This window comes from Nerophis ophidion, linkage group LG28 (genome assembly GCF_033978795.1).
Source record: "Nerophis ophidion isolate RoL-2023_Sa linkage group LG28, RoL_Noph_v1.0, whole genome shotgun sequence".
NCBI classification, from domain to species: domain Eukaryota; kingdom Metazoa; phylum Chordata; class Actinopteri; order Syngnathiformes; family Syngnathidae; genus Nerophis; species Nerophis ophidion.
Window position 1 is genome coordinate 14,462,547 of NC_084638.1, and position 25,506 is coordinate 14,488,052.

At 39.0% G+C, this 25,506-nt stretch overlaps 1 protein-coding gene across 1 annotated transcript in view; it reads right to left on the bottom strand.

Moving 5' to 3' along the window:
• LOC133544917 (uncharacterized) overlaps positions 1-25,506 on the bottom strand; it is a 133,947-nt gene that overhangs the window by 56,454 nt on the left and 51,987 nt on the right. The window contains exons 18-25 of the mRNA XM_061890162.1: positions 21,490-21,606; positions 21,326-21,418; positions 8,923-9,143; positions 8,622-8,815; positions 2,286-2,507; positions 1,933-2,162; positions 1,675-1,839; positions 1,426-1,503 (exon numbers count right to left, since the gene is read on the bottom strand). Coding sequence (XP_061746146.1) covers positions 1,426-1,503; positions 1,675-1,839; positions 1,933-2,162; positions 2,286-2,507; positions 8,622-8,815; positions 8,923-9,143; positions 21,326-21,418; positions 21,490-21,606 — 1,320 coding nt within the window. The remainder of the gene's footprint in view (positions 1-1,425; positions 1,504-1,674; positions 1,840-1,932; positions 2,163-2,285; positions 2,508-8,621; positions 8,816-8,922; positions 9,144-21,325; positions 21,419-21,489; positions 21,607-25,506) is intronic.

A 25,506-nucleotide genomic window follows, 5' to 3' on the forward strand; every position in this document is an offset into this window, starting at 1 on the left:
GACCAGTGATGTCATTGTGCTTTGTGCAGCCTTTCGAGGCACCTGTGATTAAGGACTTTATACAGTTATACTTGATTGATTGATTTGGATTGAAGTTACTTGGAAAACAGGACTATTATAAGACTTAGGGATGTGCAAAACTAAACACAACTGTCAATCAGAGTCATAGGACTTGGAACAATTTCCCTTGTGGCTCAATAAAGTTTGTCTAAGTGTAAGTCTAAGTACAGGGAAGTAGAAATGTTAAATGTTGGCCACATTAATTCGCCAACTATCGTTGTAGATTCTAAGTCACTTCTACGCAAATGGAAAGTGATGAGTCATCTTCTTTCAAAAGATGCCCCTACAGCTTTCCTCAACTTGGGAAACAAGATAAGGCGTGTATCTTGTTTCCTGTCTGACCTTCAGATAGACACATCGCTGATGAACAAAAACATTCCAGGTGCTCGTTCTCTCCTCTCCGCTCTTGCGTTGATTCACCAGAAGAAGTGCGGAACACCCATCACTTTCCGACTCGAATTGGGTATGACCGGCTGAGAACACTGTGCTCACATTGAATGATCTTGGTACACCAGGAGCTACGTCCTGGTCGACTGTAACCCTGAATGACGGGGAGGACCCAAAGGTCACGGTCATGTCTGAGTGAGCAGAGTGGTTGTTGACAACGAGCAGAGCACTACCAGAGAGGAAGGTGTCGTGAAGTTCACCAGACCCTTGAAACTCCAGTCTGTTTGGGAGGATTGAAAGGAAAGAGGCCCACTGGTGCTGTAGGGTCCAGTCCACACGAGCTTTTTGGTCTTTTAGTAATGCAGAGAAGATGCAGTGTAGCGAGTCCTGTTGGTTTCCAAACACCAGAGCAGCTTTTAGTCCGTCTTTTCCAGTTTGTCCGTGTGCCGTTAGAGATGTCTGCTCTATACGCCCCTGGAGTCTGCTAATCTGCTGCCACACTAACCTTCCCTTCCCTTTGCACCGCACTGACACAAGCAGACTGGAGTTAACAGAGTCCCATGATGTATTCACATCTGCCCAGATGTCACACCAGCTGTCTAGCCTAACGCGGCCAGTCATCTTCCCTTTACATGTAGCATTATGACCTCCATACTTTAGTCGTGCATGCCAGCCATACAATCCGACCTTCTCCACTCTCACCCCCAAACTCGAGGTGATTCTCCATTGACCAAACACCAAACTGATCCCTAGGGCTCTCCTCTGAGGCCCAGGCCGGAGGACAAGCCCGAGGTCAAAATTGTTGGGCACCCCAAAGAAATTCCGCAGTAGCGCAGAAAAATGGGTAAGGTTTGCTCTGAGCTCCCTCTGACCATTAGGACTCAAACAGCCTTTAGCATCAGCGCTGAATCTCAAGTGAGACAGTGACAGACCATAGCACAGCCTGTCATGGGGTTTATAAGAGCGAAACGCTCGTACCTCCACATCCTGCCCCGCCACATCTCCATAGCACTGTGCAGAGAGACGCTGCGCAGCGGTGCTCCCTGTGCAGTTCATCTGTCAAAACAAACCCCTGCTGTCAGACTTTGTGTTTGAAGAGATAGCAGAACAAAAAGCAAATTATGTTTTAGAATGGCAACATTGAGAGAATCGTTATTTTCCATTCCATATGCTTTTCAAAGACATTTCTCGACAGGCACAGGACAAAAGGATTATGTGAAAACATACCCGTAGTGAGGAAGGTAAGATCCCCTGCAGAGACTTTATCTGTTGCCATAGAGAAGCTGTGAATGCAGCTGTGTTATTGTTTGCCCCAACCGATAAAAGTGCGTCAATCCGTTTCTTGTCTTCCACGTAAAAGACGAGGCCTGTGTTCAGCCTGATGGTATCTCTCTAGTAGAAGAAAAAACAGACTAGCACAATCATATGAGATATTACATTTCCTATAAAATAAAAAAAAATAGGAAGAATAATAGCTTCTGTCACCTCATAATGCGCTTTGGCTTGCATGTAGCTTGATATGCCTCTTTTGTGCAGCGTTTTGACTTTGTGTTGCAGCGTGGAGATCATCTCCCAACGTGGGACGAGCTGGTTTGTCTTGCTGCCTTTAAACTCAGCTTTTAAACGTTCAAATCCAGCCTGCAGTTCTGCGATAGCTGACAGTCGACGTGCATCCTGGTCCCAATTCACTCGAGCACCACAACTCGTAGACAGACCTGGGACAACACAACAAGAACAAGTATTTCTTTTGAACGGAAACAAGGCGGAATGTAGAGTGTATAAAAACTAGATTTAAAAACATATTGTTAAGTAAGTATATTCTCGTGATGGTTGATTACCTGTGGCATTGAGTAGTTGGGAGGAATGAGATAGCTGGATGTTGACCTCCCCCGCCCCTCTAGTCTCCAACTGCCGACTGAAATTCACACAAAAAGTCTCCACCCCCGACAGAACACACATCCAGCTTTGGGTGACATACACGCCAGTAGGTCCCACCGCATCTTCTTGATGCCTCAGATCCACGCTGTAAAAACTATCCTTGACTCTAATTCTGAGTTGTCCTGCAATAAAGATAACTCATTATTTAGGAGGTCATTAAAACTATTTTACAAATGTTCAAAAATTTGTGCCATGTTTAAGAAATATTTACATATTAGTATGATTGATTGATTGAAACTTTTATTAGTAGATTGCACAGTTCAGTACGTATTCCATACAATTGACCACTAAATGGTAACACCCCAATAAGTTTTTCAACTTGTTTAAATCGGGGTCCACGTTAATCAATTCATGGTACCTTGTATAAAAATGTAAGCAATTTTACCCATAAGAATCCATCCATTTTCTACCGCTTATTCCCTTTCGGGGTCGCGGGGGGTGCTGGCGCCTATCTCAGCTACAATCGGGCGGAAGGCGGGGTACACCCTGGACAAGTCGCCACCTCATCGCAGGGCCAACACAGATAGACAGACAACATTCACACTCACATTCACACACCAGGGCCAATTTTAGTGTTGCCAATCAACCTATCCCCAGGTGCATGTCTTTGGAAGTGGGAGGAAGCCGGAGTACCCGGAGGGAACCCACGCATTCACGGGGAGAACATGCAAACTCCACACAGAAAGATCCCGAGCCTGGATTTGAACCCAGGACTGCAGGAACTTCGTATTATGAGGCAGACGCACTAACCCCTCTTCCACCGTGAAGCCCACCCATAAGAATATACACATAAATACAATTTATAGAGCATGATTACACTTTTACATGCAGAAAACCATGCAAGACACATTTAAATGATGAATGAAATGGAACACTTTTACCTTTATTGAAGATGGAATAGATATCGAAAGGGTAAAAGAAACCAGATTTTTGGGAGTATTAATAGATGATAAAATGAACTGGAAATCTCATATACAAAATATACAACATAAGGTGGCAACAAATATTTCAATAATGAATAAAGCAAAATAGGTCCTGGGCCAAAAATCACTTTATATTTTCTACCGCTCGCTAGTGTTACCATTTCTGAGTTATTGTGCAGAAATATGGGGAAACAACTACAAATGTGCGCTACATTCGTTAACTGTGTTACAAAAAAGATCGATTACAATAATACACAATGTTGGATGTAGAGAACATACAAACCCTTTATTTATTGAGTCAAAAATATTAAAGCTCGATGACTTGATAAAATTGCAAACAGCTAAACTATAATCTGCTACCAAAGAATGTACAACAATTCTTCTCAACTAAAGAGGAGAAATAGAACCTTAGAGGAAAATCTAACTTAAAACATTTGTATGCCCGTACAACACTTAAAACTTTTAGCATATCAGTATGTGGAATTACATTATGGAATGGATTAAGTAAAGAAGTTAAACATTGTACTGATATGATCCAGTTTAAGAGATTGGTCAAATTAATAGTGCTTACAAAGTACAAAGAAGAAGTATTATGAGAAACACTTTCAAACTTATTGAAAATAAGATATTCTTCATCTTAGTATGTTAATAATGACTGAAATAATGAAGTACATGTTAGAAAAGTGAAGTGAATTGTGAAGTGAATTATATTTATATAGCGCTTTTTCTCTAGTGACTCAAAGCGCTTTACATAGTGAAACCCAATATCTAAGTTACATTCAAACCAGTGTGGGTGGCACTGGCAGCAGGTGGGTAAAGTGTCTTGCCCAAGGACACAACGGCAGTGACTAGGATGGCGGAAGCGGGAATTGAACCTGCAACCCTCAAGTTGCTGGCACGGCCACTCTACCAACCGAGCTGTGTTACTCACTCAGTGAATGAATGTATATATTTGTGGGCGCTCTGAAGTGGAAAAGGGGTAGGATTAAATAAGCTTTGCTTCTTCCTCCTCCTTTTCGGACATGATATATTGTGTATTGCGAAATGATGAAATGACCTGATGTATAATGTTGTATGTATGTCATGTTCGAAATAAAGTAAGAAAAAAAAAGAAGGTAAAAGTGCAGAAGAGGAGAAGAAAGCCTTGGTACTGTGCTACTAACCTTCTCTATAAAAGTGCTGGCGCTTGTATTACCATAAATGTATAGATTTTTTTCCCCGCTGATGTCCAATAGTGAATTGTGGGAATTATATTTATATAGCGCTTTTCTCTAGTGACTCAAAGCGCTTTACATAGTGAAACCCAATATCTAAGTTACATTTAAACCAGTGTGGGTGGCACTGGGAGCAGGTGGGTAAAGTGTCTTGCTCAAGGACACAACGGCAGTGACTAGGGTGGCGGAAGCGGGAATCGAACCTGCAACCCTCAAGTTGCTGGCACGGCCGCTCTACCAACCGAGCTATGCCGCCCCAATAAGCAAATAATTTTCGTTAAATACATGAAAAGGCACTTATAGGAAATAGTATTATTGTTTGTGCTATGGTGCCATCTTGTGGACGAGTTTGCTCCCTGATACCGAAGTACATGCCAAAACTACTTCCATTATGTAAATGGCCGCCATAACCACAACACCAGGGGGAGCTCCACAAACCACGTTAAACCCAGATTCCAATCTAACAAAAGTCTTAACTCATTCTCCTTCTATGTCACATCGATATGGAATGCATTCCCAACAGGTGTAAAAGAAAGTGCATCTCTACCCTTCTTCAAAACCGCACTAAAAGAACATCTCCAGGCAACTACAACCCTAGACTAAAAGCCTCCCCCCACCACATCCCACCACCCTGGATTGTAATTAATCAAATGTATATACTTGTTCTTATGCTTTCTGAGCTCACTATGTTCAATGCTGGCTGTACATATCCTACAAAGTCAGACCTACACTGTTTCAATGTCCATTTCTCAGATGATATTATTGTTGACTGAAGTGCTGATATCAACAGAACTTAACCCCCGCACCCCAACCTCCTCCACAACACACCCCCCAGATTGTAAATAATGTAAATAATTCAATGAATTTACACTGATGATTAACTTGCGCGATGACTGTATAATGCTGATAGTATATATTTGTACCATGAATTGATTAACGTGGACACCGACTTAAACAAGTTGAAAAATTTATTCGGGTGTTACCATTTAGTGGTCAATTGTACGGAATTTGTACTGTACTGTGCAATCTACTAATAAAAGTATCAATCAATCAATCAATCAATGCAGGTGCAACTAGGTGAAGGCCTGCAAGTGTTTCCTGCGGTTTAAAGCTTTGAACCGGAAGTAGAAGTGCTGTTCGGTCTTCAAATCGTCCGCAGCGTTTTTACTCGTATGGATTCTTAATTCATCACTCTAAGCAACATTTGCAAGTTTTACAGTATAACCAAAACAATTGTCACTTACTAAACAGTATTTTAATGTATATTTGTATGAGCTCTCATAATGTAATAAAGCAGGCATCGTTAGCATTAGCTATTACGCTAACATGTTTACGAGTGTATGTTTGTATTGTTTCAGTTTGGGAATTCACCAAACGTCACTATGGAGTTATTGAGTCTGTTCAGCTGATTGGAGCGCTAGCTTCTGCAGCTCGTGGGTCCATGACGATGACTTTTGTTTGATCAGCCATTTTATTGCCGTGTACAGACACCGTTTGGAAACAATTAAGGTATGTAAATTAACAGTTACAAAATCTTTCTGTGAAAATAAACTCATCTTACAACGTATATATGGCTAATATATGGATTTTTTTTTCTTTCGAAAATGTATTAAGTGTGCTCTATAGTCCGGAAAATACGTTATTTAAAAAAATAAATAAAAAAAAAAGGTGGCAAGTTGAGTCATTCGGAAATAAAACCAGAATACAATGATTTGCAGATCCTTTTCAACTTATAGTCAACTGAATAGAGTGCAAAGACAAAATATTTAATGTTCGAACTAAGAAACTTAATTTATTTTTTTAAAATAATCATTAAATCAAAATTTAATGGCATCAACACGTTGCAAAAAGTTGTCACAGGCGCATTTTTACCACTGTGTTACATGGCCTTTCCTTTAAACCACACTTTTTGAAGCTTTTCAGGTGGAATTATTTCCTATTCTTGCTTGAAGTACAGCTTAAGTTGTTCAACAGTCCGGGGTCTCCGTTGTGGTATTTTATGCTTCAATAATGCGCAACACATTTTCAATGGGAGACAGGTCTGGACTACAGGTAGGCCAGTCTAGTACCCGCACTCTTTTACCACGAAGCCACGCTGTTGTAACACGTGGCTTGGCATTGTCTTGCTGAAATAAGAAGGGGCGTCCATGATCATGTTGCTTGGATGGCAAAATATGTTGCTCCAAAACCTCTATGTACCTTTCAGCATGAATGGTGCCTTCACAGATGTGTAAGTTACCCATGCCTTAGGCACTAGTACACCCTCATACCATCACAGATGCTGGCTTTTGAACTTTGCGCCTATAACAATTCGGATGGTTCTTTACCTCTTTGGTCTGGACGACACGACGTCCACAGTTTCCAAAAACATTTTGAAATGTGGACTCGTCAGACCACAGAACACTTTTGCACTTTGCAACAGTCCATCTTAGATGAGCTCGGGCCCAGCGTTTCTGGGTGTTGTTGATAAATGGGTTTCGCTTTGCATATTAGAGTTTTAATTTGCACTTACAGATGTAGCAACAAACTGTGGGCATTATTACGTTTACGTGCAGTGATTTCACCATCTCTGGTCCGTAATATCATCAAAAGGTTCAAAGAATCTAAATTCCTTTTAATAGCTGGTTGAGAAATGTTGCTCACACATTTGTTCACAAAGTAGGGACCCTCGCTCCATCCTTGTTTGAGAATAATCGAGCATTTCATGACAGCTGCTTTCATACCCAATCAGGGCACCCACCTGTTCGCAATTAGCCTGTTCACCTGTGGGATGTTCCAAATACATGTTTGATGAGCATTCCTTAACTTTCTCAGTCTTTTTTTGCCACTTTTGCCAGTTTTTTTGAAACATGTTGCAGGCATCAAATTCCAAATGAGCTAATATTTGCAAAAAAAAAAAAGTTTTCCAGTTTGAACGTCAAGTACATTTTCTTTGAAATGTATTTAATTGAATATAGGTTGAAAATAATTTGCAAATCATTGTACTCTGTTCTTATTTACTAGGGGTGGGCAATATCGCAAATTTGGGTATCGATACCGATCCGATACCGATACTGGAAGTGTCGTCATCTGATGGGGGGGGGCCTCGGAGTATCGATACTTTTGCAAAAACAAATTTGTACTTTTGCCTTTATTAATTGATTGTGATAATAATACAACACAGGACAACGATTTAAGTCAAAAAATAAAATATTTATCACAAAAGTAATATCAATAGCAATAAAGTAATGCAAATAAGGTGCAAACAACTACTGAACCTGGCTTGTCGCCTCAAAACACACAAACACTTAAGGTAAATGACAAAACTCTAGTTATTGAACAAAGTTGTAAACATGAACACAAAACAAAAGAACTGAGAAATTCAAATAAAAAAGTAATAATATCAATTACAATAAAGTAAATAGTGCAAATAAGGTGAAAACAAATACTGAACTTGGCTAGTCGCCTCACAACACACAAGAACTTAAGTAAAAAAAGAAAACACTAGTTATTAAACGGTTGTAAAAATGAACACAAAACGAAAGAACTGAGAAATTATTATCGTTATTTTAGTGCAATAAAATACTTTACAGTTTACAACCAAGACATTAAGTCGCACTGGAAACGCACGCGTGTATGTGTGTGTGTCCGAGTGAACCTGTGTGTGCGCGAACGCAACAAGCGTCATGTTAATTGTATTTATTTTATTCTATTTTGGGTTAAAGATGAATTTTTAAAGTGTTTTTAAATCTCGTTCGCGACTCATCACTAGGGAGGAGGGTGGAGTGATGAGGAGCGCTGAGCTCACATTTTTTTTTAAATCGGAGTGATTCGCTTAATTTGGTGAAGTATCGATACCATCACGCCAGTATCGATACGATATCGATACGCCCAGCCCTATTATTTACCATTCACACAACATGCCAACTTCGCTGGTTTTGGGTTCTGTAAAAACAGATTTTTTTAGTACATACAATGTTTGGCCGGACGGTAACCAACATGGCATAAAAAAACGGGGTAAATAGAAAATCAAATCATCAGAAAAATGAGATACGTGAAAATCGTGGCACCGCTGTAGTTGTTTCTTGTCAAACTTGAATTATTTCAGAATATTTCTTACCTTCAGTAAGAGTGTCAGACACTCCTAATACTCCATCTAATCCCAGAGTGGAGGGCAGAATAGCAAAGTTGGTGATTGAATGCCTCAGGTCCCCTGACAGAACAAGCTGAAGTCCACTAGTGTTTTTAAGAGAGCCCATTAGTTGGGCCAAGAGAGCTTTGCGTCCCTGTGTATAGGAACCATGTAGCGACACACTAGAAGTGAAGCAGAAAAAATGTATACTGTAGTTGCTGTTCCCGATACATTTCGAATTTAAAAACCTTACATAACTTATGAAGTGACATCAGATGGTGTTACAAACCTGTTTGAGGACATGTTGGCAGACATTCTTACATTAAAGTCATTGAGCCTATGCAGCAAACTCTGAGAAAAGTTTAGCGTCAGTGCAACTGCTCTGTCTCCCGGCAGGAAAGAATGGGACATCTGGGTAAATAACATCAGCCTGTCTTTCCCATCAGCCTTAACACGAACTGAGCTACTTCCTCTGCCAGAGACAGTAGACATCTCAGCAGTCGCTTTTGCCTGCATGGGAAAAAGGGAACAAAACAGGTACATTTTAGATTTGCTTGTCACAATATTAGCTCCACCTGCACATTCTAACACAATTAAACACAAGATCTGCATTAAAGGGGAACATTATCACAATTTCAAAAGGGTTAAAAACAATAAAAATCAGTTCCCAGTGGCATGTTGTATTTTTTGAAGTTTATTTCTAAATTTTACCGGTCTCCGAATATCCCTAAAAAAAGCTTTAAAGTGCTTGATTTTCGCTATTTGCGATGCGACTATCCATTTCCCTGTGACGTCATACAGTGCTGCCAATGTAAACAAACGAATAGCACAGCAAAATATAGCGACATTAGCCCAGATTCAGACTCGGATTTCAGCGGCTTAAGCGATTCAACATTCAACGCATGTATTGAAACGGATGGTTGGAGTATGAAAGTATTGAAGAAGAAACTGAAGCTATTGACGCTATTCATAGCCATAGCATGGCCGAATAGCTGCGTTAGCATCGCCGGTAAAATGTGCGGACCAAACGATCAGGACTTTCGCATCTTTTGACACTGGAGCAACTTAAATCTGTCGATTGGTAAGTGTTTGTTTCGCATTAAATGTGGGTGGAAGGAAACGTAATATAGTTGCAAATGCATCTGCAGGTTATCCATACATCTCTGTGCCATGTCGGCTTTAGCACCGCCGGTAAATAGCATGTTAGCATCGATTAGCGTAGCATGTTAGCATCGATTAGCTGGCAGTCAACATCAACAAAACTCACCTTTGTGATTACTGTGACTTTATCGTTGCAAATGCATCTGCAGGTTATCCATACATCTCTGTGCCATGTCTGCTTTAGCACCGCCGGTAAATAACATGTTAGCGTCGATTAGCGTAGCATGTTAGCATCGATTAACTGGCAGTCACGCCGCGACCAAATATGTCTGATTAGCAAATAAGTCAACATCAACAAAACTCACCTTTATGATTTCGTTGAATTTATCATTGCAAATGCATCTGCAGGTTATCCATACATCTCTGTGCCATGTCTGTCATCGCCGGTAAAATGTGGAGCCACTTTTGTACATTCAACGGGGTCTGGCGGCAGACACTTTCGCATCTTCGGGCCAGTGGTGCAATTTGAATCCCTCCCTGTTAGTGTTGTTACACCCTCCAACAACACACCGACGAGGCATGATGTCTCCAAGGTTCCAAAAAATAGTCGAAAAAACGGAAAATAACAGAGCTGAGACCCGTGTGTGTAATGTGTAGAAAATGAAAATGGCGGCTGTGTTACCTCGGCGACGTCACATTCTGACGTCATCCCCTCCAGAGCGATAAACAGAAAGGGGTTTAATTCGCCAAAATTCACCCTATCGGATATCGGTTAAAAAAATATATGGTCTTTTTTCTGCACCATCAAGGTATATATTGACGCTTACATAGGTCTGGTGATAATGTTCCCCTTTAATAAACACTGATTAGATTGAAACCTGTTTTTTGTTTGCTACCGTTTGGGTGGTGAATACATGTGTCCATGCTAAGTAATCATGATTACTGTAATTTTTCTTATAAGCCGGGACTTTTTTCTTCACACTAGAATTAAAACTCTCAGCATGTCATCATTGTTGCATAAAGGAGGTAGGTGCTCGACACAGAGTACGAGGCATTTATTTTCTCAAGTCTTTGACTCTGCTGCCATCTCATTCGTCACCTGAGCAGAGTTTAGATTTGATAACAGGTAAACATCGTTTACTGGCTTGTACCGCTCGCAGTGTCGTATGCAGGGGACCAAAGATTTGGAACCAGCTTAATGAGAGCCTCAAGATGCTGTATCCATTCTCCAACTTCAAAAAGAAACTGAAAAATGACCTATTAAACCACATCTCTTTAACGCCTCATGTGGGGTAGACTACTGTTGGGTTTTGCATGGTTGAATGAATGTATGTATGTATGTGTATGCTTGCTTTAGTACTATTATCTTGTGTTTATCAAATAGCGTTGTTGTTTTGTTTTTGTTTTTTGTTGTTGTGCTTGCTACCATGTTTAATCTTTCCATGTATATAATTGTCCTTTGGACCCCCTGTTAAAAGCTTTTTCTAGCTTATTTGGGGGACCCTTTCACATACCAACATCTTTAAATGATGATATTCACCACTATTGTAATTGTTATATGGTATTGTGAATAAACTTGTAAACTTGTAACTTGTTCTGTTGTGTCTACAAAAGTCACAGAACAGTTGCAATATTGTGAAAAAATACAAACAATTTATTGAATTTATTTTACAAAACTAAATTATGTACTTTAACAAGATCAAAATAATATATTAGGATTGTCCTGATACCAATATTTTGGTATAGGGACTTTTACTATCGATACTTTTCTAAATGAAGGGGACCAAAAAAATGGCATTATTGGCTTGATTTTAACTAAAAATCTTATGGTACATTAAACATATGTTTCTAATTGTGAGTTTGTCCTTAAATAAAAAAAGTGAACTACAAGAAAACCTGTCTTTTAGTAGAAAGTAACCAAACAAAGGCTCCTAATTAGTCTGCTGACATATGCAGTAACAAATTGTGATATTTATCATTCCATTATTTTGTCAAAATTATTAAGGACAAGTGGTTAAAAATGAATTATTAATCAACTTGTTCATTTACTAATAGCTGCTTATTTTCTCTTTTAAAATGTGAAGTGAATTATATTTATATAGCGCTTTTTCTCTAGTGACTCAAAGCGCTTTACATAGTGAAACCCAATATCTAAGTTACATTCAAACCAGTGTGGGTGGCACTGGGAGCAGGTGGGTAAAGTGTCTTGCCCAAGGACACAACGTCAGTGACTAGGATGGCGGATGCGGGAATCGAACCTGCAACCCTCAAGTTGCTGGCACGGCCGCTCTACCAACCGAGCTAAACCGTAAATGTAAATGTTCCAATGTATTAATCACTTATCTTTCTGTTGTTTTGATTCTGTACATTACTTTTGGATGATACCACAAGTTTAGGTACCAATCCTATACCAAGTAGTTAGCAGGTTCATACAATGGTCATAATTTAAATCCTCATGTATCTAGGGATGTATTTCTTGAGTTTACAAACACGATATATTTTTTTTGAAAAACTAAAAAATACTTTTTGATGCTAAAAAATATTGATGTAGTCATGGTAGTATCGGTTGGGATACGCTCCTGTACTTGGTATCATTACAGTGGATGTCAGGTGTAGATCCAACAATGGTGTTTGTTTACATTGATACGCCGGTGAGCTGCAGCGTGTAGTAAAGCATATTTAGCTATCCCTCATCCTGCAGGAATGATTCTTTTAAGAAACACACTTTATTTGTCGCCATAGAACCAAGGATTAGTGATTTAGAAGTAGCTAAAACACTGCAGACTACGGATGGACTTTAGCCGCCATGTCTTAAAGCACCTCTGCCTGAGGGCGTTTCAGTGGTATAGCTTCACATTTGTCAGTTTTTAATCCAAAATGCGTCTATTTTCCCTTTTCTGTCCACACACTGTGTCTGCTTGTAAGTACTCAGTGTGTGTGCGCTGACGAACAAGGACGGACGGACGGACGGACGGACGGACGGACCGACCGACCGACCGACCGACCGACCGACGGACCGACCGACGGACCGACCGACAGACAGACAGATAGACAGACAGACAGATAGATAGATAGATGGATAGACATATATTATAAGAAAGTTAAAAATAATCTGAGAAAAAAAATATTCCACAACATTTTAAGGACAAAGAGTTGACATTTTACAAAAAAAATATGCCATTTTACAGGATTGAAGTCAAATATATTTTTCAAGATATGTGAAGAAACATTTTAAGAAAAAAATATTTTGGGAAAACATTTCCAATTGTTTTAAGAAAAATGTACGCTTTTTTACATGAAAAAAGTCAAATACATGTTGAAAAAAGTCAATTTCTTTTTTTGAAAAGAATTTGGAATATTATGAGAAAAGTTTTCACACTGAATGTTTAGGAATATTTGGAGAAAAAAGTATTTTACAAGACAAAATTATACAATTTTACAAGATTAAAGTCAAATATATTATAAAAACAAGTATACATAATTTTTTTAGAAACATTTTAATATTTTGAGGCAAAAAAGTTGTCTTTGTACAAATGTTATGTTGGAATATTTTGAGGAAAAAATGGATTAAAGAAAAAATGTTGGGAAAATATTGTGGGGATTTATTTATTTTACAAAAAAGTTAGAAAAGTTCTTTGAGGAAGTTGTGAAAAAGTTGTTTTTGTTTGTTAGAAAAAACAATATTGTGTGAACATCCATCCATGTTCTATCAATCAATCAATCAATGTTTATTTATATAGCCCCAAATCACAAATGTCTCAAAGGACTGCACAAATCATTACGACTACAACATCCTCGGAAGAACCCACAAAAGGGCAAGGAAAACTCACACCCAGTGGGCAGGGAGAATTCACATCCAGTGGGACGCCAGTGACAATGCTGACTATGAGAAACCTTGGAGAGGACCTCAGATGTGGGCAACCCCCCCCCCCCTCTAGGGGACCGAAAGCAATGGATGTCGAGCGGGTCTAACATGATACTGCTTGTCCCTCACTGGGTCACGGGGTGCTGGAGCCTATCCCAGCTGCATTTGGGCGGAAGGCGGTGTACACCATGAACAAGTCATTTTGTGAGAATAAAATTATCTTTCAAGATATGTGTAAAGATATTTTAAGAAAAAAGTTTTAATTTTTAATGAAATTAGAATGTCGATTTACATGATTAAAGTATTTTCATTTTTTTTTTAGAACAAAGTGGCAATATTGTGAAAACATGTTTTTATACGTAAATGTTTGGAAATATTCTGAGAAAAAAAAATGTCACTTTAAAAGATTAAAGTCAAATTTATTATGAAAAAGTATTTTTTTTAACCAAAAATGTTTTAGTTTAAGTTTGAGGTTATTTCCAACAGACACTTTTTATTTCAACCGTACTTCCCGTCAAAAGCCTAAAGACTGATCGCCCAGTTCCTGTCTTCACAATAAAAGTGCCGCTCCATCGCGCCTGCGTTAACAAAATAAGAGTCTCCGAAAGCCAGCGCAAACAAACTAGCAAACTACAGAGTTTGCCGCCAATGTATTTCTTGTAAAGTGTATAAAAACGAATATGGAAGCTGGACAAATAAGATGCCAAAAACCAACGACTTTCATGATGTATTAGACAGAAAGGAGGAACTTTTTTTCTCCTCCATTTGAAAACCGGGACGTTATCAGCACTATACTGTCTGATTCCAATCAATGCAAGTCATCAGAATCAGGTAATACACCAACTTATATTCTTGTCCTCATTAAAGATAGGAATCTATATGTTAAACATGCATGTATATTCATTAAAACACCTTTAATATGTGAACAAAAACGGCAAACTAAATAAATATAAATTATATACTGTATATATAGAGGTATGTATATATATATATGATATGTGTGTATGTATATGTATATATATATATATATATATATGATATGTGTGTGTATGTATATGTATATATGAGGTAGATCACCTCGACTTGGTCATTTATTAAGTCATTGATTAACGTTGAAAAACTTATTGGGGTGTTACCATTTAGTGGTCAATTGTACGGAATATGTACTGTACTGTGCAATCTACTCATAAAAGTTTCAATCAATCAATCAATGCCTACTGAGCCTATGGTGCTGTTAAGTTATTGTGGCTCAATTTGCCTTAATTTTTATTTTTTATTTTAATGTATTATTATTTAATATATAATATTGTTTTAGTTGCTTAAGAGATATTCCTGGCTCTGAATTTGCTCATTGCTATTTTTATGTTTTTGTGCATTATTTGTTGCCGTAATCATTAAACGAACAGGTTACTCATCAGTTACTCAGTACTTGAGTAGTTTTTTCACAACATACTTTTTACTTTTTCTCAAGTAAATATTTGGGTGACTACTCCTTACTTTTACTTGAGTAATAAATCTCTAAAGTAACAGTACTCTTACTTGAGTACAATTTCTGGCTACTCTACCCACCTCTGTAGGGAGGGAGGAAGAGCGCATGCGGGTCTAGTGGAAAAGCGGCATAACATTTCTCTGCTTGCAAGTGACATCAATGTTCGGCCCTCGAGAGCCATATACCACACCGCGATTGGTAGATTCCTTCAGCTCCGCACACAACACTGTCAAGCGCCATTCATATAAAACTCACGGGCCGCACTAACATTAATCTCTCATATTAAGGTGGGGGTCGCAAAATAACGTCTCGCGGGCCGCGTGTCTGAGAGCCCAGGAATAAAAGGTTTGAATGTTCCAACATGATGTATTATTGTAACTGATCATTTTTGTAACACGATTAATGAATTAAGCATACTTGTGTAGTTATTCCCCCATATTTCTAGACAATAACTTTGACATGGTAACACGAGCGAGCAGTAGAGAATATGGAGAGATTTTTGGCCCTATGCATGTTTTGCTTTATTAATTATTGACGTGTTTCTTGCCACTTTATGTTGTATATTTTTATATGGAATTCCCAGTTCATTTTAGCATCAATCATTATGGTTTCATTTAGGTCCGGGCGATATGGCCTTTTTTTAATATCTCGATATTTTTAGGCCATATCGCGATACACAATTATAAATCTCAATAGTTTGCCTTAGTTTTGAATGAACACTTGATACATATAATCACAGCGGTATGATGATTCTATGTGTCTACATTAAAACATTATTGTTCATACTGCATTAATATATGCTCATTTTAAACATTCATGCAGAGAAGGAAATCACAACTAATTCAATTGACCAAAGCTGTATTTATTAAACAGTCATTAGCAGTTGACTTTTCAAATTATGCTACATATAAGCAGTAATGCTACTTTTGGTAGCAACGCTTGTGCCCCACACTTGAAAAATTTGAGTTGTCTATTCGACATATTCCCACTTAAAACCGAACTACTGCCAGACGATGGACCCAGTGCTGTTTTTCTTCATTTGTTACCAGATTCGCGCCTTCTTTCCCTCGTATTTTTTGCAACTTAATGCCAAAAAAACGGAAATGCTGATTATCGGTCCTGCTAGACACCGACCTCTATTTAATAATAGAACTTTAACATTTGACAACCAAATAATAAAACAAGGTGACTCTGTAAAAAATCTGGGTATTATCTTTGAGTCACACATTAAAAGCGTTACTAAAACGGCCTTCTTTCATCTCCGTAATATCGCTAAAATTCGCTCCATTTTGTCCACTAAAGACGCTGAGATCATTATCCATGCGTTTGTTACGTCTCGTCTCGACTACTGTAACGTATTATTTTCGGGTCTCCCCATGTCTAGCATTAAAAGATTACAGTTGGTACAAAATGTGGCTGCTAGACTTTTGACAAGAACAAGAAAGTTTGATCACATTACGCCTGTACTGGCTCACCTGCACTGGCTTCCTGTGCACTTAAGATGTGACTTTAAGGTTTTACTACTTACATATAAAATACTACACGGTCTAGCTCCATCCTATCTTGCCGATTGTATTGTACCATATGTCCCGGCAAGAAATCTGCGTTCAAAAGACTTCGGCTTTTTAGTGATTCCTAAAGCCCAAAAAAAGTCTGCGGGCTATAGAGCGTTTTCTGTTCGGGCTCCAGTACTCTGGAATGCCCTCCCGGTAACAGTTCAAGATGCTACCTCAGTCGAAGCATTTAAGTCTCACCTTAAAACTCATTTGTATACTCTAGCCTTTAAATATACCTCCTTTTTAGACCAGTTGATCTGCTGCTTCTTTTCTTTTTCTCCTATGTGGAGGGGGTCCGGTCCGATGACCATGGATGAAGTACTGGCTGTCCAGAGTCGAGACCCAGGACGGACCGCTCGTCGGGACCCAGGATGGACCGCTCGCCTGTGTATCGGTTGGGGACATCTCTACGCTGCTGATCCGCCTCCGATTGGGATGGTTTCCTGTGGACGGGACTCTCGCTGCTGTCTTGCATCCGCTTTGAACTGAACTCTCGCGACTGTGTTGGAGCCACTATGGATTGAACTTTCACAGTATCATGTTAGACCCGCTCGACATCCATTGCTTTCGGTCCCCTAGAGGGGTGGGTGGGTTGCCCACATTTGAGGTCCTCTCCAAGGTTTCTCATAGTCAGCATTGTCACTGGCGTCCCACTGGATGTGAATTCTCCCTGCCCACTGGGTGTGAGTTTTTCTTGCCCTTTTGTGGGTTCTTCCGAGGATGTCGTAGTCGTAGTGGTTTGTAAAGTCCTTTGAGACATTTGTGATTTAGGGCTATATAAATAAACATTGATTGATTGATTGATGATATTACCACTCGCACGGCTCCGCTAGCATCACAGCTAACGTTACCCATGCTGCTATCTCTCTGCTCCGAAGGGCGTATATGTATGTGACGTATGACGTGACAGTATGTGACGTATGTAAAAAGGTGCGCTTACACTCTGTGAGAAGGAGACACAAGAAGGAGTGGGAAGAGCTTGTAGTGTAATGCCATTAGCTAAAAACAACTGCATGAGAACGTATACTCGAATATCACGATATAATCATTTACTATATCGCACAGAGACAAACCCGCGATATATCGCGAATATCGATATATTGCCCAGCCCTAGTTTCATTTATTCTTTCAATTTCTAATCTGTCTATTTGTATTTGTGTTTGACTTTCCCTTTCACTTTTACCAAAAAGCATTATTTTAGTTTTACTGAGGTTTAAGGATAGTCTGTAATTTCTTCTGTTATTATTTGTATTTATGTGTTCTCTCCTGAACAAAAAGTTGTATCATCCGCGAATTAATACTGACTTTAAGTCTTTTGTAACTTTATATAAAGATTGAACAATTTTGGTCCTAGTATTAATCCCTGGGGTACGCCACAGGATATATTTAGCGTTGTAGATGTGTGTTCGCCTAGCTTCACGCATTGTTTTCTGTTGGTTAAGTAACTTCTAATCCAGTTTAAGACCAACCCTCTGGTGCCATACCTTTCTAATCTCTTGATTAAATTATTATGATTAATTGTGTCAATGCTTTACTGAGATCCATCAACACTGCTGCTGCACATTTTTTACCATCTATGCAGGGGTGTCAAACTCAAATACAGAGCAGGCCAAAATTTAAAACCGAACAAAGCCGCGGGCAGAGGTTCAACAAATTAACCTTTTAATAGGGACCCAAACAAGTTTTGCGTTGAATTTTGAACAAGCAAGGCTTATATAACTTTATAGTGACATGACATGCAAAATCGAGTTTAAAATAATAATAATAATTCAAAAATATCAATGGCATATCAAATAAAATTTAAATAAAAATTGAATGCCTCTTTTCGGCGGTGGGGTTGAGGTGGACGGGGTTTGGTGATAGCGGGGGGTGTATATTGTAGCGTCCTGGAAGAGTTAGTGCTGCAAGGCGTTCTGGGTATTTGTTCTGTTGTGTTTATGTTGTGTTACGGTGAGGATGTTCTCCCAAAATGTGTCATTCTTGTTTGGTGTGGGTTCACAATGTGGCGCATATTTGTAACAGTGTTAAAGTTATTTATTCGGCCACCCTCAGAGTGACCTGTTTGGCTGTTGACCAAGTATGCGTTGCATTCACTTGTGTGTGTGTATAAGCCGCATATATTATGTGACTGGGCCGGCACGCTGTTTGTATGGAAGACAAGCGGACGTGGAGACAGGTTGTAGAGAACGCCAAAGGCAGTGCCTTTAAAGCCCACCCAAAATATTGTTGTCCAGGATAAAATTCGGGAGGGGCACTGAACTTCGGGAGTCTCCCGGGAAAATCGAGAGGGTTGACAAGTAAGAGTGTTAGTGGTGAATGCGGTGTTACAGCGGCGGGACAGGTGTAATGTTAATTTGATATTGCCTCAAGGGCCAATGAAATTACACGACGGGCCAAATTTGGCCCGCGGGCCAGAGTTTGACCCCCATGATCTATTGCATTGTTAATTTCCTCTGTAATTTCGGACAAAGCCATCGAAGTTGAACTATTAGCTCCCTATCTATATTGGTTCTCAGCGAGTATTCTATTTTTGTTTCAATGAATTCTCTACTCTGTTATTGAACAGTTTTTCAATGCCCATCCATCCATTTCTACCGCTTATTCCCTTTCGGGGTCGCGGGGGGTGCTGGCGCCTATCTCAGCTACAATCGGACGGAAGGCGGGGTACACCCTGGACAAGTCGCCACCTCATCGCAGGGCCAACACAGATAGACAGACAACATTCACACTCACATTCACACACTAGGGCCAATTTTAGTGTTGCCAATCAACCTATCCCCAGGTGCATGTCTTTGGAGGTGGGAGGAAGCCGGAGTACCCGGAGGGAACCCACGCATTCCCGGGGGGAGAACATGCAAACTCCACACAGAAAGATCCTCAGCCTGGAATTGAACCCAGGACTGCAGGACCTTCGTATTGTGAGGCAGACGCACTAACCCCTCTGCCACCGTGAAGCCCCAGTTTTTCAATGATTTTAGAAAATTGTGCATGTAGTTAGTAATATTGTGAGAAAAAAGTTGTCATTGCACAATAATTATGCGCCATGGGTATATTTTGAGACAAAAGTTACAATTTTACTCAAACATTTATGCCATTTTACATGATTAATGTATTGCGAAAAATGTCGTGAAAATATATTGTCATTGTACAACAATTATTTACTGTAGATATATTTTGAATAAAAGGATTACATTTTACAAGAAAAAGCTACAGATACAAAAACAATATCAAATAAAAACGTTAAAATAAAAAGTCAATGGCAGTTTTGCAAAAGGGCACTTGAATGTAGCCTACATAATAGTATTTCTAATGAGATTTGCGATATTTAAAATGTAAAAGGGTTATACATGTATAGCGCCTTTCTCCCTTCAAGGCCCTCGGAGCGCTTTGACACTATATCCACATCACCCATTCACACACACATTCACACACACTGATGACAGGAGCTGCCATGCAAGGCGCTAACTATGACCCATTAGGAGCAAGGATGAAGTGTCTTGCTCAAGGACACAATGGACGTGACTAGGATGGTAGAAGCTGGGGATAGAACCAGGAACCCTCAGATTCCTGGCGCAGCCACTCCCGCAATCACGCCACACCGTCCCCCAGCTAATATTAGCAACAGTCCCACAGCAACAGGAGAACTCTCAGTCGATGGCTGAAGCTTTCCTTCATCCAAGTATACCCCACCCCTAATCTGATCATTCCAGTAGTCCACCACATTCCTATGAAACGGCTGCAATTACAAGAAAAAAGGTGGTTTAGCTCGGTTGGTAGAGTGGCCGTGCCAGCAACTTGAGGGTTGCAGGTTCGATTCCCGCTTCTGCTATCCTAGTCACTGCCGTTGTGTCCTTGGGCAAGACACGTTACCCACCTGCTCCCAGTGCCACCCACACTGGTTTGAATGTAACTTAGATATTGGGTTTCACTATGTAAAGCGCTTTGAGTTACTAGAGAAAAAGCGCTATATAAATTTAATTCACTTCACACTTCACGCTTATTGTCGGTAAATTTTTAATTTACAGCCTTTTAGCTGCCCTATGGGAATAGCGGGGGGCTAAGAAAAACCCTGGGAATTCTAGTGTTAAGCTTTGAACCATGGAGTCTACACGATGCTGCGTGTAGTTTATGGATTTTTATAGGTTCACAAACTTCACATGCCGCCAATTATTTTAGCCTTGTCACATCGGACCAATAAAATTATCAACAATAAATCAAACGCCCTGACGCTGTCACGATCCCCACATGATCGTTTAGACTTTGGTAGTTATTTTCTTGTGTTGTGTATTATTTCCTGTCCTGGTGCTCTTATTTTGTAACAACTTCCTGTTGGACTCCTTGTGTGTCTGTATATTTAAGTTCTGTTAAGTTTCATGCCAGTGCACTTGTTTTGTATTTCTAATCAGGTCAATTTAAGTTCACCTATTGCTCCTTGCCAATGCTGGATTATTGCCTTTTTTGCTTGCCAAGAAAATGTATATTCATACCCAAAACCAGTGAAATTGGCACATTGAGTAAATAAATCATATATAAAAAGAGATTTGCAAATCCTTTTCAACCTATATTCAATTGAATAGACTGCATTTTTAATTAAACTTTCGATATTAGATCTTATTAGACTGATCATGTGGTTAACAATATTTCAGTCAACAAAATATTGTGACATTAAGAACTCACCCACCTCTACAGTTTTGGGAATCTTCGATTTGAAAGGATGCTTGAGAGACGAATGGAGAAGAATACTGTCTGAAGTTCGGTTGAACCGCATTGAAATCTAAAAATTAAAAATCACGTTGCATCAGTCGTACGGTAGATTCAAGATTAAGAGCTACAATTGTTGCTCACCAGACACTCTTGTCGTTCAATTTTCATTCTCCCTCGGGCGAGATAATCAAAGTGTGCGTTGTTTTGTGGGATCCAATGTATGTAACCTTCCACTAGAGCAAATGAAGGGAATGGCAGCTGTAATAGCAAAAAAAAAAAGAAATGGTCACACAGTTCATTGTGTTTACTGCTGACTGCGAAGACCACACAAGTGTTATCATTTGACACGGGGGTGTCCAAACTGACATCACTAGTTTCACATGGCTCAAACTTAATTTTAAATATCTGACAGTTTAATTTCGGCAAGTTTTCCACCATCTTGTGGACAATAATTCTAATTAATAACCACCAATTACACTTCAACAATAACACATCATAACATTTTGATATACAGCTGCTAAAATAAGTATTCGACACACAACCGTACTAAAAACATTTTGATACGCTACATATATGTGTGTGTATATGTATAGATTATATCTATATATATATATATATCAGTTTAGAAATTGTGTTAGAGGTAAATAAAAACAGAATAAAATGATTTGCAAATCCTTTTCAACCCATATTCATTTGAGTGCTCTACAAAGACAAGATATTTGATGTTCAAACTCAAAAACTTTTTTTTTTTTTTTTTTGGGCAAATAATAATAAACTTAGAAACACGTGCCAAAGTAGTTGGGAAAGGGCATGTTCACCACTGTGTTACATCACCTTTTCTTTTAACAACACGCAATAAACGTTTGGGAACTGAGGAAACTAATTGTTGAAGCTTTGAAAGTGGAATTCGTTCCCATTATTGTTTTTTGTAGAGCTTCAGTCGTTCAACAGTCCGGGGTCTCCGCTGTCGTATTTTACGCTACATAATGCGCCACACATTTTTGATGGGAGACAGGTCTGGACTGCAGGCGGGCCAGGAAAGTACCTGCACTCTTTTTTTACGAAGCCACGCTGTTCTAAAACGTGCTGAATGTGGCTTGGCATTGTCTTGCTGAAATTAGCAGCAAATAAAGTTGATCAGTTTGAACATCAAATATCTTGTCTATGTAGTGCATTCAATTGAATATGGGTTGAAAAAGATTTGCAAATCATTGTATTCTGTTTTTATTGACCTCAAACACAATTTCCCAACTCAAATGGAAACGGGTTTTGTACATATATAAGCACACACACAAATATATATATATACATATATATATATATATATATATATATATATATATATATATATGTATGTATATATATGTATGTATGTATATATATATATATATGTATATATATATATGTATATATATATATATATATATATATATATATATATATATATATATATATATATATGTATATATATATATATATATATATATGAAGAGCTCATACGCAAAAACCGATAAACGCCATTTTGATAAAGTTTAGCCCAGCCTCGGTAATATATAGTCCACCACTTCTATTGTGGTATACCAAAATCAATTTGTTTGCAAATGCAGACAAATGCCGCTTTTAACGTCATTTAGTTCAGCGATTTATTGCAAAGGCCGATAAGCGCCATGGATCATTTATCACAAAAGCCGATATATCCGTTTGCCCAACCAGCGCTGCAGTACGGGATCACGTTACTAACAAAATGGCAGCGCGCTCGGACTCACTCAGTGTTGTTATCCGCGCATGAATAATTTGGAAGCTTCTCCTGTCAACACTGTTAAGCCAGCGAAAAAAACTGACGTGTTGAAGTTATTATTTGATGTTGGCGCTAGCACGCGTGTCCGTGAGTTTTACACCGCTGCGTTAAACGATGTTGTCGAGCATGGAGCTAATGTCGATAGCGATGATGAGTGAGCTGTTATCTGCACAGGAGTGTTTTTGATAGGCAAACCAGGTTGAGCATTTGTGCTTGTTTTTATTAATAAAACATTGTCTTCATTGCAACACTGTTTTTTTGTTTTTTCATTTTGTGCTGAAAAGCACAAGGTAAATATGTGAGGTCACAGTTCCAAAAAAGCATGTCCGGTTAGCAAGTACGAAAAAACAATGTTCGCAGGGACAGCTAGATTTATACGTACCAAGGGATCGAAACTGTTAAATAATGAAGTAAATAAATGTGAACAGTTGTTACCTTGAAATGTGGCTTTCGATAAATTTCACGTTCTGTTTTTCTCTCTATCTTTATCTTGAATATTATGCGAAATAACGACCGCAAAGAAAACGATTTTGGAGATATCTGTTTTTGCAACATATCATAATTTGGATATATCTGCTTTTGACGTAAAACCACATCAAACACTCTTATTTGAAAGCCATTCATTACATCAGCATTTCTTGAAAGTTTAGGCTTTCATGACTTGCTTATGTTGATATTAAATAAACCATTGTATGCTTCCACCGTGAAGCCCCAGTTTTTCAATGATTTTAGAAAATTGTGCATGTAGTTAGTAATATTGTGAGAAAAAAGTTGTCATTGCACAATAATTATGCGCCATAGGTATATTTTGAGACAAAAGTTACAATTTTACTCATTTATGCCATTTTACATGATTAATGTATTGCGAAAAATGTCGTGAAAATATATTGTCATTGTACAACAATTATTTACTGTAGATATATTTCGAATAAAAGGATTACATTTTACAAGAAAAAGCTACAGATACAAAAACAATATCAAATAAAAACGTTAAAATAAAAAGTCAATGGCAGTTTTGCAAAAGGGCACTTGAATATAGCCTACATAATAGTATTTCTAATGAGATTTGCGATATTTAAAAGGTAAAAGGGTTATACATGTATAGCGCCTTTCTCCCTTCAAGGCCCTCGGAGCGCTTTGACACTATATCCACATCACCCATTCACACACACATTCACACACACTGATGACAGGAGCTGCCATGCAAGGCGCTAACTATGACCCATTATATCGTTAATATACAGAATCGGTCAAAATGGATTTATCTGCTTTTGCATATGAACTCTTCATATACAGTGGGGAAAAAAAGTATTTAGTCAGCCACCGATTGTGCAAGTTCTCCCACTTAAAATGATGACAGAGGTCTGTAATTTTCATCATAGGTACACTTCAACTGTGAGAGACAGAATGTGAAAAAAAATCCAGGAATTCACATTGTAGGAGTTTTAAAGAATTTATTTGTAAATTATGGTGGAAAATAAGTATTTGGTCACTTCAAACAAGGAAGATCTCTGGCTCTCACAGACCTGTAACTTCTTATTTAAGAAGCTCTTCCGTCCTCCACTCGTTACCTGTATTAATGGCACCTGTTTGAACTCGTTATCTGTATAAAAGACACCTGTCAACAACCTCAAACAGTCAGACTCCAAACTCCACTATGGCTAAGACCAAAGAGCTGTCAAAGGACACCAGGAAAAGAATTGTAGACCCACACCAGACTGGGAAAAGTGCATCTACAATAGGCAAGCAGCTTGGTGTGAAAAAATCAACTGTGGGAGCAATTACCAGAAAATGGAAGACATACAAGACCACTGATAATCTCCCTCGATCTGGGGCTCCACGTAAGATCTCATCCCGTGGGATCAAAAAGATCATGAGAACGGTGAGCAAAAATCCCAGAACCACACGGTGAGACCTGGTGAATGACCTGCAGAGAGCTGGGACCAAAGCAACAAAGGTTACCATCAGTAACACACTACGCCGACAGGGAATCAAATCCTGCAATGCCAGAGGTGTCCCCATGCTTAAGCCTGTGCATGTCCAGGCCAGTCTGAAGTTTGCCAGAGAGCACATGGATGATACAGCAGAGGTTTGGGAGAATGTCATGTGGTCAGATGAAACCAAAATAGAACTTTTTGGTATAAACTCAACTCGTCGTGTTTGGAGGAAGAAGAATACTGAGTTGCATCCCAAGAACACCATACCTACTGTGAAGCATGGGGGTGGAAACATCATGCTTTGGGGCTGTTTTTCTGCTAAGGGGACAGGACGACTGATCCGTGTTAAGGAAAGAATGAATGGGGCCATGTATCGTGAGATTTTGAGCCAAAACCTCCTTCCATCAGTGAGTGCTTTAGAGA